General features: G+C 40.0%; 1 protein-coding gene and 1 long non-coding RNA gene across 13 annotated transcripts in view; both read right to left on the reverse strand.

Moving 5' to 3' along the window:
* The window catches only part of LOC147758620 (uncharacterized), a 19,596-nt gene extending 12,891 nt beyond the window's left edge, over positions 1 to 6,705 (reverse strand). The window contains exon 1 of the long non-coding RNA XR_015319569.1: positions 1 to 6,705. This exon is cut by the window's left edge and continues 3,514 nt beyond it. This is a non-coding gene — a long non-coding RNA (uncharacterized LOC147758620).
* Positions 6,706 to 11,509: 4,804 nt separating this feature from the next.
* The window catches only part of LOC111247518 (rho GTPase-activating protein 4-like), a 136,400-nt gene continuing 121,363 nt past the window's right edge, over positions 11,510 to 26,546 (reverse strand). For all 12 annotated transcript variants that reach the window (XM_086980498.1, XM_086980493.1, XM_086980509.1 and 9 more), the window contains 10 exons: positions 26,380 to 26,500; positions 25,962 to 26,112; positions 25,545 to 25,719; positions 25,198 to 25,239; positions 24,792 to 24,972; positions 24,319 to 24,524; positions 19,338 to 19,475; positions 18,841 to 19,013; positions 17,681 to 18,189; positions 11,510 to 17,362 (listed from right to left, as the gene is read on the reverse strand). In XM_086980498.1, coding sequence (XP_086836624.1) covers positions 16,774 to 17,362; positions 17,681 to 18,189; positions 18,841 to 19,013; positions 19,338 to 19,475; positions 24,319 to 24,524; positions 24,792 to 24,972; positions 25,198 to 25,239; positions 25,545 to 25,719; positions 25,962 to 26,112; positions 26,380 to 26,500 — 2,285 coding nt within the window. In that variant the 3' untranslated portion in view covers positions 11,510 to 16,773. The remainder of the gene's footprint in view (positions 17,363 to 17,680; positions 18,190 to 18,840; positions 19,014 to 19,337; positions 19,476 to 24,318; positions 24,525 to 24,791; positions 24,973 to 25,197; positions 25,240 to 25,544; positions 25,720 to 25,961; positions 26,113 to 26,379; positions 26,501 to 26,546) is intronic.

Consider the following 26,546-nt stretch of genomic DNA (forward strand, 5'->3'; position numbering starts at 1 on the left):
TCCAGAGCGTCGTTTGTCTTAAGAACAATACATCAACGCAGCACTTCAAGCTAGAAACTATCTCGTTATAGGGCCGCCTTTCAGCTATTCTCTCTCGTCATCATACTGCTACGAAATCGTGTCCGATAATGCGACAATGATCACAGCCGTCGGATAGGGCAGCGCATTGTTCAGTCGGTGACTCGAAGTTGTTGCCTCGAGCCTCCTTCGAAAACCGCAAACGTTGACGCGTCGCGCAATGTGATATCGACCCTTATTCAACTAAGTCCGAAATGGAACAGTTCCTGGGCGGCCTCACAGGTCGGGGAGTGTAATTAAGCCTGTTCAGGGTGACTGTGTACGTGCATGACAATTCGTTGCTATACGGGACGGTGGCCCTATCGAGATTTTTCTCTTTAACAAATGAAAAAGTAGGTTACAAACGAATGATGAGGATGCGTGAAGACGGAATCCCGACAGAGGAATGATGACAAGAAATGTTTGATAATATAGACCGCCATTTTCCCTCCTACCAATTCTATCGCCCGTTACCATAACCACGTTAAATCACCACTAACAATACCACTCTTTGATTGTTCCCTACAGTTGAAACAATTTGATTTCGAGAGAAAAGAGCACTAGCATTGTCAGATCGCTACATACTCTCTCCGAAATAAAATGGTTTAGCTGGCTCTTCTCAGGATAGCCAACGGATAAACATAATGATAGTCTGCGATGGCTGTTAAAAACTACGGCAACTACAACTGCGAACATACATCACCAAAGAAAACTGACAGAAAAGACTGACCCAAATACAGTTCGAACATCAACATGGATTTCTATTCAGCGGGGTATGTGTTTACGACAATGAGCACATACTGAACCACGTGGTATTCTTGTATGCGTGCAACCGTCGTCGTACATATCGCATTTGACATACAATATAGCGCGTGGTAAAATTTCCGGAACGAAAAAATATCAGAAAACGACAACAAAGTGTATAAAAAAGGAAAAAAAAAACACACAGACACACTCATACACTCGAGGCTCGACAGGCGACACCGTTCTGTGGTATCCATTCCTCGATGCTTTACGAATGGATTGCTACGCGTGGTCGTGTCCATTTCCATCGCGGACACGCCAAAGTGACATTTGCCGAAAAACGTGGCAACGACAAACCTGCATAGCTGCATCATCTATCAGCGTGTACTCACAATGTCATTTGCTACCTCCGAAGTCCTCACTACAACAGACGCTGCGGTTTGTGAAGAGGCGATGTCCACATTCGACATTTTCGCAACGAGTATCGTTAGGGGGAACTGGGAAAAATTAATGTAAAATGTCGACATGTGGTTTTTAGTCGAAGAACGGCATGACGTCTGGCGACCCACGGGCCGATCGATGAGACGCGAGGGCTCCACTTTAACTCGGGCAGGCTCCCTCGCTAATATCCCTTTCTCTGTATCGATAGATCGATTCTGCATGGTCTCCCCCCAGTCCATTCATTTCGAGCAGACAGGAGGGACGGGGGAAGCGATGCATCATGACCATTCGCGAAATCAGACTGCGCTAACGAACAGATCGGGAAAGACTTAGGCCGTCAACATGTCGGTACACTGTAAAGTTAGCTATCCAAGGAAGCATTAAACTAGTCCATAAACATTTATAAATAACAAAAACAAACATTTCTCCGAGACTAAACAATAACAGACACAGTCGTACAATAGCAACGCATGGAACAGTGCAATAAATAAACAAGTGTCGCAACAATCCAACCGGGCGAATGGAAAGCTACAGTTATAAGCAAAGCAAAGAGAAGAATTTGCTTTTAACTTACCCCTATCTCAAGGTATATACGTATCTATACGCCTTCTTGTCATAAGGACAGAGACAATACAATAAAATAAGGTACGAGGATGGAGGAAAGCGAGACAATAGGAAAAGCAAAAATACCATAAGCAACCCTTTTCTTTCTTCGAAAGAGACAAAAACCGGAGAGCCGATCAATGGACGGACTCCCACGAACATTCATTCGACATTAGCTAAAACTAAGCTTCTACTATTCTAACTGTCGCGTTAACAGCAACATAAACAAAATAACAATTACCAAATAAAAACAAAAACAATTTACCACAACTATAAGCACAGTAACATTACATATAGAGACCGAGACAGAGCACTTACTACCATTAAGTAAAAACAAATGCATCTAGGAAACAGCTCGAGACTAGCTACACAATCGACTAAATTATACATAACTTAACGATTATAGTCTATAATAATGATATAAACGGATAAAAACTGTTAATTAATACTGCTATTACTACTACAAATACTATGATAACGTAACCTATTCTACCACCATTTATCTATATTGATAACAACAATAACAATGCAGTTGTTAACATTAAACCATAACAAACTACTACTAATACAACTATAACTACTAATATACTTAATAATAATAGTACCAATAGATTGGACTGGCCCGCTTTTTGGTCATCGAAGGCTATCGCGGTGGCCTGTACGAACGAAAAGTTACAACTATGACCGTTTTGACCCGGGTCAAGAGGTACCCAGCATAAAAACGGGACTGTCGGGACCGGAACAACCAACCGCTTATTACCTTGATGACAAACATAATGCCGACAGATATAGACACATGAAAAAAAATGTACATATACATAGGTCCGGAACGAGCGTCGTCGCCGGATAAATATCGCAGCAAACAAAGGAACAGGATCGTGATTGTTTCATTTGGCTCCCAGCTCTGTATTGGCAAGGACAAAGATGGGTGGACCTTTATTGGCAAAACGTAACGACGGAACAGGTCGAATTCGACGAAAACGCCCCTAGACAAAATTGACTTAGACTACGAAACGCAGGAAAAAAAAAGCAAATCCACACGTACTACTCCAGCCTTAGTTCTATTGCCACCGATAAAGCGAAACCGCTCCGTAATCAATACTTCCAGCGGTTTCCGGATCGACTGCACTTTCCGGCCGCTCTTTCAAGGTTGAAACGATCAATAATGCTTGAATGAAGATGTACTTGGCTGCGAGCGTAAACTGCGGCTGAAATAACTGCCCCGGTATGTATGTGCGAACCGAACTCGTATATATATATATACACACTGAAATATAACGGAATAAATCAATTGTGCCAAAAAAACGGTATGGGCTTGTGGACCCAGGCAGGCAGCCCGTGGACAGCTTGTATGCTTTCAAAACGGTAACGTGAACTAAGCTCTTATCGCAATCCGCTAAAGGACAAACACACACCTTAGCACAGACAGACAGGCCGCGTAAGGTCGTTGCCGCAGATAGTATCATAACTACTTTACTGCGTACGTTTACTTCTATTTAATACTAAGCTACTGTTATAAATATCACCGCCATACTACAGCCACCTAATGCTACATTTCAGAATGCTATTCGGAAAAACGCTGAGTGACGAAAAAAACGAGAAGAGGAGCAAACGTCGCGACGAATTAATGACGACGACAATAACACGAACCAATAACAAAGTTCAAGAGGCAACAACAAAGTTAAGACCAACCAAAATCACACGAATTTAAAAATTGCGATGATATACATTGCCTAATAGAGATCAGAAAATATGAACGGCGTACCATTGTTACGTGCCCGCTGACTGCATATCGTTGGGAAAGCTAAAACATCATACTAGATCACTGGGAGCTGTTTCGCCCTCGAAATATGTCTGTGGTAACACGAGAGGGCAGAAATCATGATCTGCCATGATGGGGCGAAATTCCTGACCAAGAGAGCGTGGAAGAAGGCTCACAATTGATTACCGAACCGGTTATTTCGCTTATTTCATTTACTTGGTACCTTGTACTCTCAGTTATTCTCTCTCTCTCGCTCTCTCCCTCTCTCAGTATAACTTTATGTGATGAAGCCCTCGGAGTCACCTATTCTTATGTTTAGCATCAAGGACTTACCCCCCATGATCAGTCTAACTGGATTAGGTCTTGCGGGAGTTTCTCCAATGGACTTATGAAACGATATGGCCACCATTCGACTACTCACTTAGTAGAAATAATATTAGTAGTAGTAATAACTATACCTTATTTTCCTTTCATTCTTTATTTCACTATGCATATTCGTTAATAATTTTTACTAAAGCTGCGCGGTAACATGCTTGTTAGTTATGATTACCATAACAACGCACCTAAAAAGGTGCGCATTAGCTATTCAGACAACACCGCCCCTTGAGCTATTTCGCTGTCGCTTGACAGAGGAAGAAGGTGGCACAAACAGGGTTCTTTAAGAGAAATGAAATGCTTGAACAAGACGATGGATGAATTGCTCTTCCCTTGATTTAAGGATAACAGCTTTCCCGAGGCATGAAAAACAAGGAAGACCTACAAATTAAAATCGGGTCAAAGCTTGTGGTCGGAATCGATAGTGTACAGAAAAGGAAAAGCCGGCTATGTAAACACGGTCCGCCCACCACGACCTGGACGCCGAAAATTTTCAGATGAGCAGATGTTAACGATAAGGTATAAAAAAAAAAAATGAACCAGCAAAAAAAGCAGACAGTTTTAGAACGTACTTAACAAAGACAGTAACAAGCGAAATAAACGACACGACGATCATTGTTATCAAGAATGCGGGCAGATAACAATAACAACTTTATAGTATAACAGCAACGTCAACAACCGCATTACAAAGGGTAAACAAAGCTACCAATACTTACTCTAAGGTTATTGTAATTGTATTCCATTACTGTTCAGATAAATTTAGAGAAGAGAGAAGATAAACTGAAACTATAGCAAATGAAGAGAGATGGAAGCTTGAAGAGGTTCAGTTGCTGGCACAGCACAACCCTTTATGAAGGGGTCGCACACAGAGGAAATTTCATTTACAACGTAAACGGCGTCATCTGTCTAGTGTACTTGACGACGGTGATCATAGGTCTGTATGACTGGACGGACACCGAGCATGTTTCTCTTTCTTGCCATCAAATAGTACATAAATCATTCGTTTTCAGCTCTGTAAACGTAACACGTATCAGACACTGCGAGGTGGTAGAAGGGAAACGTAGTTAACAAAATACTGCGAATTTTTCGAAAACGTTTCACATAATTCATAGCTTTTTCGAAATACAATAAAGTGGCGATTAATTTGAATTGGCCAACTTAGCTTGTGGTTGTTATTTTTCCTCCGCGGTCATATAAATCCGCGCCAGATCTATCACCTCGATTTCGGCAGACCACTGTCAAGTACCAATGTACACCTCCGTGCTGGCGTACTCCTCCATTTTGTCGGGGTTGTCAAGCAATAAAAGTGCCACAAACTAGTGTGATCTTTTTTTCAATGTTTTTGCTAGAATTCAGAGAGTTCAAAGTTACCTTTACAAACTTTGCTAGTTGCTTGAATTTAGACACGATAACAATAATAATGTTAATGACGATATTAATAATAATGATGATGATGATGATGATGATGATGATGATTATGAAACAATTACTGAGAGAAGAGCGCGAAAGAGAAAATGGATAAAAGCTAGGGGCTAATGATGCTAGCGGCACGAACGGGTAGCGAGGCAACGAACGAGACAGTATGAATATTCGATCCAAAAATAAAAACACTGAAGGTGATGAAAATAATAACAGGAAACAGACGAGGAGGATAGGATGAAGATGAAGTTAACGTTTTCTACGCAATCATCATAGGCAATAAATGAAGTAAATAGCCATGACATGATAACAATATATGCCGTATTATTGTTACAATGATAATAATACTATAATAAGATAAATGCAATACGTTTCTTTACCGTCGAAGACCACGTCTACACTCGGTCTGTTTCGTTTCCGTCACGCCAGCGACATTTAATCTACCAATTTCTCACTCCGCGCCGCTCTATATATATATATAGCGGACGTGATTATAGCTGACGTGGGCACCCGTGTATAGCAGACTGTATCCATCTAGTCCCGTAGCAACAGAAGAAGCATCGATGAAGCACTGCTAGTACGGACGGATAATAAAATACTATAATTCAATTGAATGATGCAAAAGAGAAGTCTGATGCTCTAGATGCGGACAGTGTTATTATAAAGAATAAGAGGAACAATGATAACGACACATCCTTAATTGAGCATTACGGCAAGAACAGACTAATAATAAAATAAAAAAATCAAAATAGACGCTACTTAATTATCGAACGGACTTAATACAGATAGACCGTAGGGAATAGATATAAGCGAAGTATATTCGACACAACCTCTGGCAAACAGAAACAAGGCCTTCACGATAGCGAATATAAATTACCAAATGCAAGTAACGCCATATTTAAATGCTATCCTAAAATGTGTACCACGAATCCATAATCAACCCAGGATAGAATCAAACTAAGCCTGATTAAATCAGTCGGGTTTTTCGCATTGAAAGCTAGTCATTGCCATTACAGTAACCACTCGCTAATAGATATTAGAAGAAAAAAACACATCAGCCAGAAACAAATCGTTAATACGGATAAAAATAAACAACATTAGCAATAACTAATGGACAAAAAAATCTATACAAAAATTGACGTTAAAATATTAAGCACACACTCAAAACCTCTGTATTTGTCATGATAATAATGATGATGATGACTAACTACTAATTGTAAGGTAGCTACTAAGTTGAGGTAACTACTAATTGTATAGTGTCATGCGGGCAGACAGAAATCACACGCAACACGTACACACGATAAAGCGTACACAGCGACTCTTGCGACTAATGACAGACCTGGTTTAGGCAGTTACAGGATACGACATAGAAGAGAATATGAGGGAAAGCATTCGAGCATTGATACGCTGATGTCATTGCTTCTCGTAAACTCGGATAGTAACACTAACGTTAATAAGTATAAAAGAAAAACAGCGAGAAAGCACGAGAGGTGAAGATCAATATGATGATGATGATGATTATTATTATAAGGAAAAAGGAGATGAACAGAACTGAGAGAATTCCATATTGAATTAATTAATACTGATTAATGAAAGTAAGAAAGATAGAGAATACGAGCGAATTAAATGAAAGTAAAAAGGAAAAATGTCGATGACAATGATTCATGATTGATAGTTAATATGGCGTGGACATGATTGATAATAATGGTACAGTGACTAAAAAACGAGGCGCCGTGGGCGAGTAACTGATATGAGTTTCCCCGAGCCGCTTTGGAAAAATAAGATAAACAAACGTATAAATAATAAAAGAACGAAGACGATGCAGGACAAAAATAAAGACGAGAAGTTGGAAATAAGACATGCGGCTGTGTCCTAACTTGTGCTTTTAGTATAGAAGCCGAGCTTGGGTAACGTGACCTTAGGATTACATACTCGCATTGATGTTAGGATGAAGCGTAAATGTTGCAATTACAGATTAATTTTTATGTAGTCCGCCATAGTTCATAACAACGCCACATCTATAAGAATAATAGCATACTGCACGACATCGGTTACATACGTACTGATTAAAATACAGATGATTTGCACTTCCAGGCCCCTCAAGTACTCCATAATAGGTAGTTTTCATATATTAGTACATTTCTATATTCAGATAAAAATGTTGTCATGTAATCAGCTACACATGATTGCTGCTGGTCTCTGTTCTAAAAGGTCCATAAGCTCTGTAATCTAGAGTCGATAAGTGCGGGGACTTAGAACAGGAAACCTATTTGCACTAAAGGAAAGAGCACTGGAGGATTTCTAAGACAAACTGTCTAAGTTTGCTAGCTTTGGACTTTCCATTAGCAAACGACTAACAGTCAAATAGCAGAATAGCGATCAGCAACTAAGTCAAGTGAGTAATATGTTAAATAAGTAAAGCATTAAATAGTTACGATTTATGCTGTCCAATACTTTGAGAAAATCAAACAGCATACAATCGCAGAGTATTTCCCACTTATAAATGGTTGAACGCCATTGAATGAAAGATCACATGGATACAGACAAATCAAATTATCTTCACTGAGTTTCGTCGTTCATTTGTTTCAGCATCCCTGTCATCGCAGTCGAGTTGTTACTTCTTAATTTACCCATTTTAATTTGACAAGTATTAAAATCACAGCTTTCTCTGCATTTGGTCCTGTGTCGGTATCCTTTCAATCGCTTCGATCCTAAACTGGCTTTTCATTTCCATGCAATGCAGGGCTCAAGAAGATCCTGCTTTCAATTCGTGTCTTATCTGTTTCTTTTCTTTTTTCGAATTCTGTAACCCTCTCCACGCGCTTGAATATCATTGCCCTAACTCACGAACAATCCAGTCTACAACGGTGTCGCCTCCAAATGGGCTCTCCCAACTTCTTGCTTTTCGTCCTCGAAGAATATGTAGTGCTCCTGTCACTTCAGCCCCTTTCCGTTCCACGAAGATCTCCTAGCCCAAAAATGGCTTCTATTTGCTCATTCAACCCTGACGTTAGTCTTCAAGGACAATATTTTCAATTTTTCTCGGATAAGCGTCTAATCTTTGTACATTTCTTTCCGATTTTCGACCATGATATTTTATGGTGTTGTGCTTATGGCCATGGCGGCTCATTCGGAATACCCTACTCATCCTGAGAACACGTAGCCGTAGTTCTTTCCTTAAGTAGATTCTATTCGATCCTATAGCCTCTGCGCTGACTGGACCTGCCTGGAAGGCAAGCAGCTCCTTTAGTCCCGGCCAAGGTCACCACTTTACCATTGTTCTACGTGTAAAGTTCCAGTCAGGCCCTGGTCTCAAATCTCATTTTCAGGTATCTTTTCTGTTCGGGCCACGACTCTTCTAGATTTATGATTACGTTTCCGCTTTTTTTCTGCCAATAAGTAATATGGCTTCTGTTTTGCCAGGTGCTAGGACAAGCTGATATCTGTTCATCCAGCCTGCCACATTGTTAAAAGCTATGCTTTTAGCTGTTTGATTTTCTAGTTCCGTTTCGGTCGTGTTAATAATTACTAAGTTTATTAGGTCTTCAGTATAGGCTAATGTGTTTACTCGTTCTGAAATAGGTAGTCTCTTTATGTATCGAGTTTTACGTCCAGCATCGCCGTTAGGCTTTCCAGCAGACGGCTAAATCCTAGCATGGAACGAAGTGTGGATATGCCCGTATTAAAACCTAGACCATATAGGGAGTCTGAGCATTCTGTCATAGACGAAATTCCACAGAACTGTTTCTAAGATCGAGTTCTGTGGCAGTTCCGCTGTTACTTTGTATTCAGTGTGGTTCTCGGTGCAACCTCGGTCACTTAGATGACTGGCGAAGGTGAGTTCGCAGATATAGACATATTTCATTCGCCCCTAGAATGTCTAAGATCATGTCCCAGTTCATAGAGTCGAAGACATTTTTTTCATCCAGCAGAATAACTCAATAAAGGTCGAAGGCACCTTTTCTCGTTTCTTTCTGAACGTGCATCAAGACCAACTCTACGGCAGAAAAAGCTTACTGATCCTTCCTGAACTCGAACTGGTTTTCTACAAGCCTTCTTTCTGCCTTTATTTCCCTAGTCAATTATTTTGTGATGAGGATCGAGTGCCTTACTTCTCGTGCAGAACGGCCTGTATGAACTTGCTTGCCTAACAAGTTTATCAGAATGTGTACAGCAAGCTAGTTTCAGTGTTGTGCTTCGACAAGTGACCTTCTTGCAAAAGTTCACTGGCCAATTGTTGGAAGGTTTCCAGGCAGTTGATTAGCAAGTACTTTATAGCTTTTGGTTATGGCTTATCCGGCTCCGCTACTTTCCCAGCATTCTCCTCTCACCCGTTTCTGCAACCTTTTCCCGGAACAAGCCAGTACTCTCCTGAAATTAAGTCGCTTCTTATTTTCTTTGTCTTTGACGCATTGACAACCGTTTTTTGACCATCTCCCTGGTCAGTGGATTCGGCAGTCTAAACGCCGTTTCATCTACTTTAGTTCCAATTATTTTGTGGCCTTTTGCCTTTTATGGATCGTCTTCCTTTTCTTTAACGAGTCCATTTCATCTGTTGGATACTTCACGGAATGTACTTAGTTTTCACGGTGTTGCAAGTAGTGGTCAATATCTTCGTCACGAATCCGTGTTCAGAGACCTTTTGGAACGCACGGTAGTCTCGACTGCAACTCAGTCACATCGGCACCTCTTTCTCTAATTCCTTGGCTTCCTCTTCGGTGGGACCTTCATTTAAACTTACTACCTCTCCCGCCTCGACTTTACAGATTAAACTTGTGATCGCTAAGAATATCAACTTTATCTGCCATTTATATTCGCCTGCCCAGATCATCAGGTCTACATAGGTCTCGTAAATTAGGATATAGTATTGCGACATAGTATGTGGTGACCCACACCCAAAACAACGTCTTCGCATTGGCTACACACATAAGGGTGACATACGGTGCCCCTGACTTAAGGATGGCTTTACCTTAAATAGATACTGAATTAGTAGGCTATTGACCTAGGCATTGAGAAGTACGTTTCGTTATTTTCTCCTTTTTTTGGTGCAATAACGATTCCATCCTATACCATCTGTAAAAGCATACTAATTTGCGCCTAAAAGTTTTCAATGAACAATAAATGAATAAATAATTCAATTAAAATATAGGTTAGTATTTCTTTGACTGTCAGGCCAAATGATTTAGTTTTGTTTTTTTCAAGCTTTCAAGCACTATATTACCCTTCTAATGTGGTAAATATAAGGAATAAACAAGTCAGCTACTTCGATAGCAACTATCTTATAAACGATCTAAAATGTACTTGACTTATGAAAATAATTTTCTTGTTTACTTTAATTAGCAAAATCTTAATTTTTACCTCGGATCTGAGTTGAACGAATTGAGTTGACGGTCTTCAGAGTCTACTCTTAGTTACCATAGAAATTCGTAATTGAGCGCTTACCATTTATAGTTAGAATAGGATCATATTTCATTTGTTTCAAAATTAAAGCTTCGGGCTAAGTTATTCTAAATGATTTATGTAGCTTTTTAAGTCCTACCCATGTTTGGGACGTTTCAGAGTACAAGCAGATATTCAATTTGAATTTAATTAGAATAATATATGGTCTAAAGATGCGATATGGCATGTGGTTAGTTGTATATATATATGGAGAGAGAGAGCAAGGGAGAGAGCGGGGGGAGAGGAAGAGAGATTGTTATATTATTCTCGTCATTCCAAGACAGACGTTACATGAATTCCGGTTTGACCGCAGAATACAGACCAAGTAAGTTACGATTCGATATAAGCCATGGACTAACCACGAACCATAGGCTAATAAACCGAAGGTTAATAATAAACTACACACTAGAGTAGTGGCTGGAGTAAGTTAGAACTACCAAAAACTGCTATCCACAATCATAAAGCCAATTTAATCAGATTTAAGAAACGTGTAACTCATATCGAGACATTTATTTTGTAGGCTCCTAATTTAGTCAAACGCGGGGAGCGCCACCTACACTGTAATTATTACTTTAACGAAACTTTTTTCGAAAATTTTTTTTGAAATTCAGGGTTGCTTAAATGTTAAAAAATTTTACTTCCATTATAAGAATGAACATAACCTTTACATTAGTTACATGGACATAATATATTTTTTATTGGGATTCTTTACATAATAACATGAAAATAGTTACCATAATTTTTCTTAGGTGTTGGTATTGTTATTACTATCACTATTATTTGTATATATATGGTTAACGTTAGCGGTATTTTTTTAAATAGATATTAGGCTGAGTAAGTATACATTCTAGCATCCAATGAATTGACGCTTCGTCCCTTTTTAGTGTGCACAAGTACCTACTATACATATGTTATCCAAATTGATATATAGTACTTCAATACACATGCAGACATTTCATAGTAAGATTAAAATCGTGTAGCAAGGGAGAAAGATATATATTATACAGGTCGTAATGCACATATCATTACATACGAGAGTGATGATGATGCATCTGTCACTAGCACAGAACGTGAGTCCTGCAATTTATATTGGATCTTCATTAGATGATAGTAATGATCACTTTTGCCGTTCATGTAGTTGTATGAAGCTTTCGAACTATAAAATTAACTGTATATTTATATGAAAATACTCAAATTGAGCATTTCACAGTCATTGCAGCCAGTAATTGTATTTATAGCAATTGATTTCGATGCTGCATCGTTCCTAATATGAAGCAATGGACAAGGATAATACTTAACCAGCCTCTACACGGTTCCTCTTGCACTGCATTCATTAAGTATTCAGCGATATACTAGAACGTTTGCTTGAATCACCAATAAAAAGGTGAAAACATAAGATCATGTAAATACAAAGAGATGCAAAATTTCCGGGCTAACGGATAGAGAAAGCCATTGTAGACAAACTCTCGACTGGAAATATCTTCGTGCGTAAACTAATGCATATATATAATACATTAGAATTATCTTAACCTTTTCGATCCTACTGAGGTACGCACGAAGGACTGCGCTTCTCTTTATTTGCGTCATCAAGCAACATTTAATATCTAATAATATAATTTAATAATAATAAATTTTATAATAAACGCATCTGCCATGATTGCATGACAATTTCTGCAACCTGAGAACAGTCCTACTTTCCATTAGGTTGTTACAAGCGCATCCGGCGGACTTTAGAATTGAATAACTTTTGAACTAGTTGGGCTAGAATGATGGTTTGTATATATTTTAATATGTGTTAGAGGTATTCTCCTTTATTTTTACATAATTGTGCCACCGCTCTCGTAGCTTCTAGACGTATACCTACCATTCGCGTTCTTTTACATAATTTCTCTAGGGATGTCGATAGTGGGGTATGCTTGCCCGCCACTGGTCCTTTTTCTGAGATGGGAAGCCCTCTAATCACGTATATTTAGCTCGAAAAGATAGACAGGTTGAAGGCAACGTTGGAGATTCTTTTACTTACTTAATATCTCAATTACTAAGGCGTGGCGATGACGGCTAGCGTTATAATCAGGTAGTCAGACTCTGTGCTTTCGATCGCCCGAACAACAGTCCATGAGTTTCTTGAAAAACTCGAGGTAATCAACTGCGTTCATTGTTTCATTTTCAACGAGTATCCATTAAAAGCAGGCGCCTCTGATGTCGATTACAGACGCTTCCACCGGACTTCATCTCCCTAGAGTGACGCCAGCTTGTGGTAGAAATTACACCTCTTCTATGGCAACCACATGCTACAGACAGCTTTTTTAAAGCCGGTTTAAATTCCGTAAATTGCACTTGGATTAAACCACACGTATCCTCAACCGGCCTGGGGTTAATTCACGAACAACCTATTTTTTTTACTGTTTCCTCGTTTTCGGTATTCGAGTTACAATTCTATAACACGTTACATGTGAAATGCCAGTTTTGGTCGACAAAGCTTTTAGACTCCGAGCTTTGTTTTCGCAAGAAGTTCTCTCGATAGCAGCAATGCGTTCTTGCTTTTCGGGTAACATCTAAGTATTTACTCGCTGGTCTTCAACATTACATTCTCCGTCCTTGAAACTATTTACATGTTGTGCTTTCACTTTGTACCTAGTATTGTCGCCAATCTTTGATGAATGATTGCGGTACTGTAGGCTTTGAAGAACAAAAGCTTGCTACTCAGCGCTAATTTTTGGGACGAGGAAGTATTTTCTTCCTGAATTGGTTTACCCTAGAAAAACCTGGAAAGACCTATTTTCACACATAAGTTTCTAGAAAATTAGAGTATTTATCAGGCAAATTTCGTCTGCTAGCGGCGCGTAATTCGAAAGTTTTTCAGTTTCAAGTCCACCGGATTCACTTGTAACAGCTTTATATATATATATATATATATATATATATATATATATATTGTTTTTACCAGTGTACTGTGCACTGTGCAAACTATTAGGAATAATCATGTTGAAAAGTCTGATTCTAGAGCGCATCTTCTTCAATAAGCTTGACCTGCTTCCTCTTCTCAATTAGTCTTTTCTGTCTGCATTCATTACCGATCTTAACTAACCTTATTTGCATCTGTTTCGTTTTGTACGTTATCCGATTATTCCTTGATATTCTTATTATCAGCATAGTTATACTTTCATATTCATGTCATTTACCTACTGTTCTGCTTACGATAGGCGAATTTTGGTCAGAGTATTTGCAAACATAGATCAGGTAAAAAACCGGTTGTCGGATACAGACCTTTTCAGGGCCAAGAAACGCTTATCTATTTTATCGGTTGACATCGACTCGTGCGACAAAGCGACACGTAACGGACTCTTCCAATCCGTTCATGCGTATAGTGCTTGCAAAAGAGGCGGCCACCTATTAAAACAGTATCGTACCTGGTATGAATGAACGATGAAAGCAATGCGATCATTTCACCTAATCTATAACACATCTGCAGAGATTATGTTCCACTTTTTGAAAACTTATCAAGTACTATACAATTAATTATGTGTTCCATTGCCAGTCCTGTAATGTTACAATTTATAATCGTATTACTGTCATTATTACCACGCCGATATTTTTTAGTGACTGATGCGTCTGTTAACATCACTCTCTCGCATATATACTCATTTCTTCATTATAGTAGCTTTAGGTTGATCAATGTTCATTCATCCATTGGGTTCGGTACCAGTCTGTAGGCGCTGAGCTTCCCTCAGTTACAGAAGAAAGCCATTGCAGTACAATAGGCAATCAGTCAGTAATAGTATTGATTTATTCTATTTTACTATTGTAAGTATCGTCAAGCTAAAGTGTATATATATCGTCGCAGAGGATGAGTGTTACAAAGTTATAAATACGACATACACCTCTATAATCCAACGTAAAAATACAATCCGCTTGTATTGCGAAATCTCAGTATGTTCATCATTGGTCTACTGCGTGATATTTGTGTGTGATATTTATCTACGGCTGTATGTCTATGTCGGTGTAGTTGTTGATGTCAATTATAATAACACATGCTCAATTGGTACTGCAGGTAGATATACAATGAGTCTTTTTTTGTGGACAGATTATGTCATTCTCTATAGCAAGTCTGTAACTGTCATGCATCGACTCGTCCTATGAATCCTTGATCATAACCCACCACTCATTTCGGTTATATATATATATAGTTAGGACTGGACCATTTGGGCCAAGGAATTACATGCATAAAATGAATTTGTTGGCCTATGTGCTCCCCTGAACGCCCTCGAATGTAAACGCGTCAGATCGAGCTAGGATGGCAATATATGGGCATGCATGCATGCATGCCTGCTTATATCGTCCTCTTTATATCGTACAGACATACTCTCTTTTGATAATTTGCATAATCCAGTTTTTGTAGGTATTGGGGCCTGCAAGTCTCAGTGATCGCGACTTCTGAATTTACGCACAGATAGGGTTGGTGACGCGAATGGCGTTCCATATATTGGAAGTTATTTAATGAGTTGGAATGAAGCCGTCGGGACCAACGTTGTACTAGCAGACGCGCATCTGTCACGTGAGCACCGCGACGAGCAGAACTACTTTACACGCTATTTAGTATTTGGGACAACCAGTTGTCACGAACCACGACGGGTAGCCAAGAGTCGGACCCAGAATTGAAATCCCTGGCAACGAATTTCAAACACCAGGTCGCGGCCTTTCCCCCATTTCATATCCGACAATTACTAATCATTCTGAGGAGAATAACTTGTTCGTATTATACGTGACGAAACTGATAACGTAAATGGTGAAAATGCAGAACAGAGAATGCGAATCTGGATACAGCAAAATATTCTGATCCGGTCACATTGTTAAAACGAGCATGCAAGCATTGTAGCATACTCATAATATTCAAATCGTAATAACCGTAATCGTAAATAACTCATAGTATTCAAATCGTTACTGTTATTAACGCATAGTTTATAAGACTGATAAGATAATATAATATTGATGTAGATAATTCTGTATTTAGGTGATACAAAGTGCCGATTCGCGACGCAGACAAATAGGCTAGAAAGAAACACGTTGTCGTGATTGTCCCACTGAACCTAGTGGAAACTATGTAGGTTTACGTACTGATCTCGAACTGCTCAAGGCTTTAAATGAATAAGTCTTTAGTGGGCTAGCTGGCTCAACGACTCTTTCTGTGTGAAGAGTGGCAGAAAATTAACGTTTTTGTCACTGTGTCTACGTAGATGCTGCAAATGTTAAGCAATTTGCTGTCGCGTTTCAGGTGCTCTAGTATGCACCATACGGGTCGCGTTAGTTGTTTAATTTTGTCGTCGGCGTTTACGCTTGGTGCCCATTCTACACCAGAAAATCAAGTATAGGTTAGTGCTGTATCTGTAGACTGTTTTTTGGTGTACGTCGCTCGCACCCCATTTGCCCGTTCACGCGACGGAGTCCAAACGACCCTTTCAATTATCTTCAGCTGCGGTTAAATCACAGTGCTGCCTGGGCTAAAACATGTTTCATCTTACTACAACTCACCTTATACAACTCCCATTGGGTTCTGTTATTTAACTTCAAATTAAATATTACTCCTAACATACGGAATTTCTACAATCTATTCAGCTTGGGTTGCTGACTTGAATCTTATTTAACTACAATTTTACGGCCTATCTTCCGTCTCCCTCGTATTTGTTCTGGCTGGTCTGGCCACAGCTCATTCTTTTCCTCACCCATCTCCTAGTCGCTTCCTCAAAGGCATTTTAGTGAATAGGATAAGACGGAGGAGCACATTACGCTTAGATCCGGTTGGAGCCTTATATCAACAATTTACACATGCGTTTTGTGCTACCGAGATGCCGACGGATTGACCAATATTCGCTCAGAATGACAGGGTTCCATAAACATGCTTTGTCGTTTCTGTGTGTTTAACAAGAGGTCTTTTTCTACTCTTGGACGGTGGGTCGTGGCGGTTGTTGCGTTGAAGGTCCGCTTCCGCAACCTTTTGTTTCGTCTGACCCTGATGCAGTTTCAGTAGTTCCTCCCTCATTTCTCGATCCACTTTCTCCTCCTCGCGTTGCTTGGCCCCCAGGTGTGGGCAGGCTACTGTTACTACAGCCCACCGTTTTGTCAAGTTGGCTGCCGGTTGACATCTGAATAGCGGATGGGCTATCTGGAGGTGATTCTCTCGGCGAAGAACCGCTGGCGGCAAGGTGCGGACTGAGCCGCTGTCTATTGAGTAAACCCGTCGGCTTTGCTTTAACCGGCGGCTTCGGGCTCAACGGAGGCGGCGTTACCATAACCCGATTGTCGGGTTTTTCTGGCTCGGTAAACATCCGCTTTAATTTTTGTATCGAGGCGGGCACTGAAGAGACCATAGGGGAAAGCGTACCGCATGAACTTCTGCGCGACTGGCCGCCGCCGGCAATGGAGGCGACGACACCTGAATGGCCAGGGGGTAAGGGCGCTAGGGGCGCAGGAGCCGGCGGGGCCGGGCTCACAGCGGCAACTCCGTGCTCTGTGCGGGGACTCGGCCTATGAGACGGAGGGTTGAAGAAATAAACGAAATTATTAAGTTAAGGCAAGAAGCCCCATTGTTTGTCGACAAAGGTACATGGGAGCTTCAGGACCATTAAGCGAGTTGAATTAAAACGTTTCAACAGATGAGCAAGGTATACGGAGACTAGTCTTGTGAAGTAATATGACGAACGGATATTATTGGTATAAACTTTCTCAAATTCGTATTGTACTCATTAAATCACTTGATTACCTTTCAAGTCAACTGAACGCCGGAACAAAAAGGAACAAATTCTACGGACATCGTAATTATTGTTGAAAACAAGGGAAAAATACCTGGGTGAACCCTTCCGCATGGTGCACTGGTTGGTGAGCGCGAACCGCTCGGCGGTTGTCAGGTGATGACTGGAATGACCGTGCGGATCACTGGACGAAGATGAAGATGATAATTGCAAGGAGCTCTTCTTACACTGAGCACCCGCTGGAATAGAGGACGCACTGTCCCTCATCTGAACGCCAGTGGTTGGCTCACCAGGAAAGGCGCCGGAGGAAGGCGGCTGTGGTGATGGCGAACCTTCCGAGTCTTCAGTGCTCGAAGATCCGCCTTTGCAGGTGCCTGCCGACGTGAGCGGCAGGTCTTGCACGAGGTCTGGGGCGCCCTTCTTTATCGACACGCCCATCACGCTCTCGGCCGCACCAAGACACGGTGGAGCCGTACCGGTCAGCGTGGTGCTTGCACCCACGAGACTGGGTAGCGATGGGGGTCCGCTCAGCGGAGAACTCGCCAACAAGGAAACGGTTGGTGGAGCTGCCAAGCCGGCTGAATGTGGCGGTGAAGGAGGTTTCTACAAATGAATAAACAGAAATGATACAACAAAAAACAAGCAGGAACATTTTTTTGTCCTTTTTTTTGCCTACTGGTAGATACCGAGAGAATGACAGAGGGGGCTGTGCCAAACCCCAAATGTACTAAACTTTGTAGCATTAGAATATAGCCCATTATATCGAAGTTCGTTTAAGTAATCAGCTACGTATTCTAATGAGTCGCGCTTGAGGTTCCAGAAATAGAACATGACCAATCAATTAAGAATAGTCTCAGCATACTATCTGCTCAGGCAGAAATTGCAGAAAGTCATAATACTTTGTGAAGTTCAAAAAATGTGCGCAACCTTCTCTAGGGACGTCATGTAAAGTTTTTAAAAAGTTATTTAGTTTTATGATTTCCTGAGTGTTTTTAATACGTCAATTCTGTTTCTATAACGAGATACTGAGATGCTGAAAATGTGGCATATCCGGTTTCGTATGTAGATTTTATATGCTTTAATAGAAGTAAAACCTTTAACTACAATAATAAATTATATAAACAAATAAAACATTAAAAAAGCTGGAGACCATCTGTGGAAAGCTGAGCATAGCGAAACGCATTATATTTCGAAAACCAGTCATTATATATGTTTGGGCTAATCCATCCCGATATGATGATCGCACAAACTAACCTCGCTATGGTTGCCGTGCTCAATAGAGAGGGTGCTAATCGAGTGCAAAGCTTCCGACAGGTCCCTGGCAAGGTCGGAACTTGATCCTGAATCGATGTGCTGAGGACGTCTTTGCAGAATTGGGGAATGACGAGCGTACATTGGGCTTTGCCGACGTAATCGGGAAACTGCGCCTGAAGCAATTAGATCGAACGAGTTAAAAGGGTCGGCGACCGTATACAATGTGCGATACATACGAACATAAACCGTTTGAACTATAAGCTGAGATGAGTATACCCTGTGAAAATCATTGCTGCAATTGAACATTGTCTCGTTAAAAAAAAAAAGGTGTTTTTCTCGTTTAATATTTATTTTGAAGGCCACGATCCTGAATGGTGGGATAATCAGTCGTCGTTGATTTGTATCACTTGACAGTTTTTTTGACACTACGAAAAAAATGCAGATTCGGCAGCGTAGATGCAAGATGACACACAAGCACTTGAAGAACGTTGTATTACCTGTGAGCGCGGAAACGTTTTCTAAAGAAGACGAGGACGCTGTGCTTGTTTCGAGTGCGTCATTCACGCTTGTTGAGGGTCGTAGCTTCCATTTCAAGGAAGCCATTTGCGTCTGATACTGGTGCAGCTTAAGGCCACCTGGAAACAAACAAATACAGGACCCAAAAATGCACACGGCATAATTAGAGTTATAGTAAAATTGATTCATATGTTATCATTGACTATGATAGCCTAATGATATATCAAACACTTCTAGATGATTTTTTTTGTTAAGATATCACATTGAACCTACCATAACGCTAAAATAGACCTTCAACGATTAATTTCTCTTGTATATATTGACTGGCCTCTTGTATAATATTAGTCAAGCATTTTCCCTTAAGATATGGCCTTTCACAGGTGGCTTGATAGAGTTTATAATAATTATGAAAATTTATGTTTGTCCTTTATGATAGCAATAGAAGGTCCATTGGCTTCAGTTTTAGGTGTCAAGCAGTGTAAAGGGTCATCGTAGCCGTTAGGCATCATACCAATAATCATAGCTTAAATGATCTCGTATGAACTTAATCCATGTAGGACACATTGAATAAAAGCCGCAAAAAACCAAGAGCTCTCTGATTATCCAATTAAATACAGATTTTTGTTTTTTTAAATTCTAACACTATTTAAAATTACTATTAGCAGCGACGACGATCATAATGCACGTTCCAAGGTACGTTCATTGCTGATCGTGTTCTCAAGCAAACAAAGTTTAGATATGTGCTCTTTTAATTGAATTCTATAAGCTACTTTTTACATAACTTAATAAGTTATTTATTCTTTTATAAGTTGTGTTTCTACTAGAAACGATCGAAGACTGGTTACAGGCTATTACTCGTGTGTACACGATGTTCAGTGCAAAAAAAGGCCGTACTGTGCGTGCATTAAAAGTTGGCTTTGGGAGAAAGCCAACTTTTTTTACAAAGTTATCATGACAGGAATAACAGGTCAGGCATGCTTCTGTGTTGTAAACTAATCAAATGGGCAACCCTTGCCGTTACCGGTCATTACATGGTTTTCGAAGGAGCCTAGGCGAATTTTCGTCAGAGGACTGATGAAAAGATCCAACTAAAAAAGATTGAACATTTATTCGAAAAGGGCAAAGAGAGTTATTTAGAATAATTTTATTAAGAGTCATCTATTTAAAAGCTACTTATTTGTTAGAAGCCATTATCAGTCGCTGAGATTATCGGTCGCCTAGAACGTCGTTCGTGCAGGCTACATTGGGGAGCCTTTTTTCGACTTGTGCCTTTTTGCATCTGTTGTATTATTAGCTTGTCCGTTTGAGCGTCTTATATTAGTCTATCGATCGATTTCGCACTTGTGGCGTATTTGAGCAAGATCCTAACGAGTTCAGACGTATCAATGTTGTACAGCCACAATAAGATAGTTTTAGATAGAATAGAAAAGCTATTTTTGAAAATCGTTTGCCAACCCAAATTAAAGCCTTAATCGAATCGAATTGCGATAGCATTGAATAGGTACGTTTATCAAGGATGACTCAATCGGCATGGTGCAAACACGTTCATAGAAAAGCCAGTTACAGATATCTATCTTTTCTAAATATGCCCTAAGGATTATCAGTTTATTAGCCGGACTCGAAATAGCTGAATCATTGCGCTGACTAGAATAATCGTGTGTGACTTCAGTAAGTTTAAACTCAATAGTAACTGCGTACTTCTCACTTCCAATACGCATTTCTTGGCGCAAATTGTTTTAGTGGAGTAGTCTTAAATGTTTGGTGCATGTTAGATGACGACCACCAATGCAGGCTCCCATTGAAATAAAACTGCTAAGTAGGCTAACTTATACTACCATGTATTCTTGCAAATAGCCGATCCACATTGAAAGCGTGTCTGTTGTAAAATCAACATTTAAAAATGTAGTTTTTTTTCTCTTTGCTATCAATATCAGAATCCTTTTTGGTATAACATAAATTCGGCGTATCGTACAACGTTCTTCATCTAAGCCTTATTTATTTGTTTTCAATTGGGTGGAGTCAAATATTGAAGCAGCTATCAACCCGAGAGAGTTCTTACTTTTACCTACACCTCGCTTGAAAGCAAAACCTCAATGTTTTTGTCGGAATAGAAACGAATTGCTTCAAAACGCTTCATGATCATGAATTGAAAAAAGCATTAGTCGATCGGCAGGGAAGAATCGAGGAAATTTTTAGTGCTGCCCACAGAATTACCGCTTAAGATCGTATACTAGCAGGATTTTTGTTGCTGGTTTATTAGTAAAACGGACCAGTATGTAGATTAAGCACTCACCCTACTGCTGCTACTATTCGTATTCACGAATCCCAGGAATCATATTTAACTGTTCTCGCGTCAATGGGACACGCGCTTGGAAGCGCCCAGTTCTGAGTATCGCAGTAGCCTCTTGACGTGTTGCACCTCTTTCAATGCCCGTAATGCTTAATAGCAGCGATATTATGCTCATACTGACAAACATCAGGACCACTTCTAGCTTAGAGTAGGCACACTGAAGCGGCGTCGGCAGCTTATAATGTTGGTCTTTACTTATGGTTATGCTTACTTACATCCAGCTAGTTGTAACAGCATTTGAAATTGTAACGTTTGTAGAAAGAAAGGATAAGGCTCGACATAGTCACCGATAGGCTTCGGGTATTTATATACTTAGTCCTTTCATATTACACACCGAAGGCGCGAATATGACTTCCAGGTACGAAGAAGCCAAGAGTGATTTGTGATGTTGGTACGCACGATTCTGCGTGTTGTTCCGTCACAAGCTACAAGTCACTTCCGACACAGATCATGATAGCTTTAAAACGATTAAGCTCAATAAATTAAAAGAATAATTTATTTATTTTTTTTAACAAAATAAAGACTTGCAAAACCTCAACAAAACTCAGATATATGTGAGCGTCTAAATTGGTAAATATATAAAGATGAAACCTGTAGCCAGTTGGGGGTCCAAGATGGCGTAGGAGGCAACCGAAACCTTTAAGAAACGTGTACTTCCTTTATAAGTATTGTATGTCGAAAACAAATCAGCAAAGCAACCGGTATAGAAAGCTCATATATGAAGTGGGTTGTCGTCGGGTTAGTGTTTAATACAAGCCAATTGCATACATTATATACGATGGACTCGTTTAACAAGCAATTAAGCAGATCAGGTCAAAGGTGAACATAAAACATTTATTATTAATTGCTATTATTATCATAATGATGATTATTATGTTTTTACTTTTATGTCCGAAAAACATAGGGCGCTGTATACATCTGTACGGCTGATCAGTTGTATAACGAAATAGAATTGAATGAAAGTGTATAGTAAACGAGCAACTTTGTCGATGAGTCATTATAGTAAGCATAGTCAATACTAATTATAATAATTATCACTATTATTATAATAGACGTAAGAATAGAAATAAGAGTTTAATTTAACGGCTTCTTTCCATACTTCACAATTCTGTTTACGCAAATTGCGTAACAAAGTCGTTCATAAGATGTTAAGATCGCAGCACGTTTGACTGTGCTTGTTGTACTTGGCCTAAATGTTGCTGAGTAATAAGCTCCTAAGTAACTTGTGCATTGTCCTTTGTTGTTGGACATTAAGCAACACACTATTTTCTAAGTAAATGTCAGCATTTCTAGCAGGTTTGCCCTAAATACATATCCGGAAGCATTTATACATGTATTTATGCATTTGTACGTAATATGGTGGAATCTCATAGTGAGAGTCACTCACTGAATGTGACATTGTGCCCTCGTGTCACGCTTTTATTTCAGTTGCATGAAGTTTCTACTGCTCACACAAGTATATCAGAACATGGAAGACAGTTCGCTCAGATAACTGATCATCGCATCGGTAAGGGCATACGAGAAAGAAAACATATTCAATATAGTCTATTTAGATTGCTTTAGCACGATGGCAATTATGTGCCCCTTCCAAGCGATAGTAACACATCCTTCGTTGGGAGATCGTCGTAAGTGGTCTTAACTAGCCACAACGAGATGGCAATAATAGTATAATATTATCGACCGTTGGAAAAGCTAAACATACATAAGAAGACAGTGTTTGTCTTTCTGGACCGACTATACGCAGTCAACGGAATCGAAATAAGCATTTCCAGCCATGCTGCACAGAAAACTCGAACGTTCGATGTGATTTTACCTAGTTCTTCAATTAAATTATTATTTACGTATTTAGGCGGCTACTTTAATACAACAAAATACGTTTTGTCTTACTTATTGCTAAGATCTGGTTCATACACGTACAGGCACGGTCTTATACAAGACCTGATTGCGAACAGGGTTGAGGTAAATGTCAGCTATGTAATTATGAGGCGAGTCGAAGTAAAATGATGTCAAAGAGATCTTCCCTTGAAAAAAATTAAAGCTGGTCATTAGTTGATTTAAATACATCACAGACGCTAGCATCATTTCTATACCATACTGAAACCCGCGTCAGGCTCTATACAAACCTCTTTGATGAAAACCCATATGTCCAACTTAACGACTCGGAACTCGACTCGGTTGTTCTCAAACTGACGATATATTCATCAAACTTTACAGTTGACCCAAACCCGTAAAGTAGTAGAACGGAAATTTAGTAGCAATCAATTATGTAAAACTGCCGCTAAATCATTATTTTGGTTCTAGAACACATCTTCCAAGATCCCAGAAGCTGATTCTTGTTAAAAAAAAAAACCCGCCACAAACCTTCGTCGATACATTTGATTGCTCCACAACTATTTCTTCCCAAAGACATTGCTTCTTCAAAAAATTTCTAATTAACTATAGTGAAATTTAGAGTCGCGATGAACTATCGGTGGCCTCGGACAAAGGGCTTGCTTCCGAGTAGGACGCATTACTTGTGCGGCTTGACAATATGAGCGTTTTTTCGCCATGTGCAGCATACCGAGGTGTCAAACTCGATTGGGCTGATGACGGTTGTGCAGCAAGCGGCGTACCGAGAGAGGTTGGACTGAGCGAGCGGCGTCGCCCGCGGGGGTCCGTTAGCGACAACGGTGGCGGAGAGTGATTCCGGTTTGGTGAAGGATGAAGACTTTCCGAGGCTTGGCGCTGTGGGGACACGCTGACACCTGTCGAGCTGAGGCTTTCCGATGACGTTGAGGACATTCGCCGCTCCTGGGACATCTTGTCTCTATCCACATCTCTGTGCGCGCACGGCAGAGGTAAACGATATCGATAATGATACATTAAAAAGTTAGTTGTACAGAAAGAAACAGCTACTGGTAGCGTAATTAGGTTATGTAAGTGATTTTCCTGCAATATATCATTGCTTCTTTAGCACACAGATGTTGAATCATGCATATGACGCGAATAAACGTTGTAGACCTGCCTATTCAACAACGCAGATGTCCGAATGAGGGCATACTAAAAGAGTACATTTAGAAAGTACACTTGAGAAAGTGGAGCTTACCGAATATTGAGCATAATGTACTTGTCAGGAATAAGGCCCTCACGTCCCCGGAAAGACCCTTTCCACCAGTCCGCACTCAGCTGAATGTACAAATGCAAGACGTCCCCACGACAGAATGATAATTCCCGCTCGTGACGGGCCGCGAAGTCGTATTGGGCCACGGCTTCCAGTACCTCTTCCTCTGTAGAACAAAAAGGCAACATCGGCAATAATTTAAAATAAAAGCAACTCATGGTTGACAATGCAACTTCATAACGGGGATAGTTACAGATGAAATCATCCGTTGACGTGTTCCAGCTCTCAGTATTGTACTCAAAATGTCTAACGACGAAAGTTATCTGAATTAGTTCCAATCTGTGAGTTTTGCTCATCTACAAACAACACATAGAAAAATAGGTCAACTTACTTCCAAAAAGGTGGATTGAGATCTCTGGCTCGTTGACTAGATCTGCAATAGACAAGTTCGCTTAAACGCCTTATCAGTATAATTCATTTCATAGATTTGCATGCATTTAGCGACTAGCAAGGTAATCAGGGTTCTGATAAAACATTTTTGTCAGCATACACATATGTAGATCGATAAATATGAGTGGCTGAATACATCAGTCAAATGTATTTTTTTAAAATTTTTCAAGCAACTGTGTGATCGACTTATACAGCTCCCGTTTCTTGATGCTATCAATCGGCACAAGCCTCAACCTACTTTTAGCTATGAATTACGGAACTTCTTTGCAACGGAGGGAAAATACGAACCGTCAGCATCGGCAGGTCCATGGACCTCAGCTTCTTCGTCGGTAAGCAACGTCGTAATGTTCTGCGATTCCTCCGACGGTGGCACGTCCAGGTCAAGGTCCTCGAACGGTGGCTGGTCAGAACTTATGTATTTTTCATACAGCGGACCGCCCTCTGAGTCAGGGAAAATTTCTTCCTAAACAAAGTAACAAAGTCAAAGAATGAATGAAAGAAGGTTAGAATAATAGAAAACTCCACGAGTGGCTTCCCGGCCTTCACGATGAACGATCACTACACATCTAATATTATTTATGAATAAAATTGAACAGAACCTAATCCAGACACATTTTGATCTTTATTGTACGTTACTACTCGGCATTAAGCGACGATATGTCTAAACAAATCGTTATCTCGTCTTGACCGTATACCATACATCACCTGATAAACGATGAGTCCCTTAATAAGTTCATTTACAAGCGGCTGATACTGCACTGGATTTTTATCCTCGGGTATAGGGAGAAGCGAAGGTCCGAAACAAATGGCCAAATTATATGGATCCATCATATTTTCGTCGCTAAACTCCGATAGACTAGAAGCATAAATAATATAAGACGAACAATTTGATTGAAGGTTTCAGAAAATGTGTGTGATTTTTGGAAGCCACTTCTAAAGCCTATCAAGTATATTTATAAACATTTCATCCATATAGGTTTTGAATAACACAAAAACTCATTAAGATTTCGAAAGTTCTTCTGACCCACATTTAACTTTGTTGTGTAGAAAATAGAAGTGTTCATATCTATGGTTCGATCTAGCGACATTGCTCTTCTATACTTGTCAATGTGTGATATCTTACTGGTTCAGAAACGCAAAGAGATAGCGTAGTACGATAAACACCGCCCGAGGGAGATTCCGCGCCACGTCTTTGGTTTTTGCAATAAACTCCTTTTTTCTAGAACTTAGTTCTGAACTCAATTCTGCAAATAAAAATTGGTAATATATAGTTATGTATTCTCAGGCTAA

Source organism: Varroa destructor, unplaced genomic scaffold, assembly GCF_002443255.2.
Source record: "Varroa destructor unplaced genomic scaffold, Vdes_3.0 BEIS01000001.1, whole genome shotgun sequence".
NCBI classification, from domain to species: Eukaryota; Metazoa; Arthropoda; class Arachnida; order Mesostigmata; family Varroidae; genus Varroa; species Varroa destructor.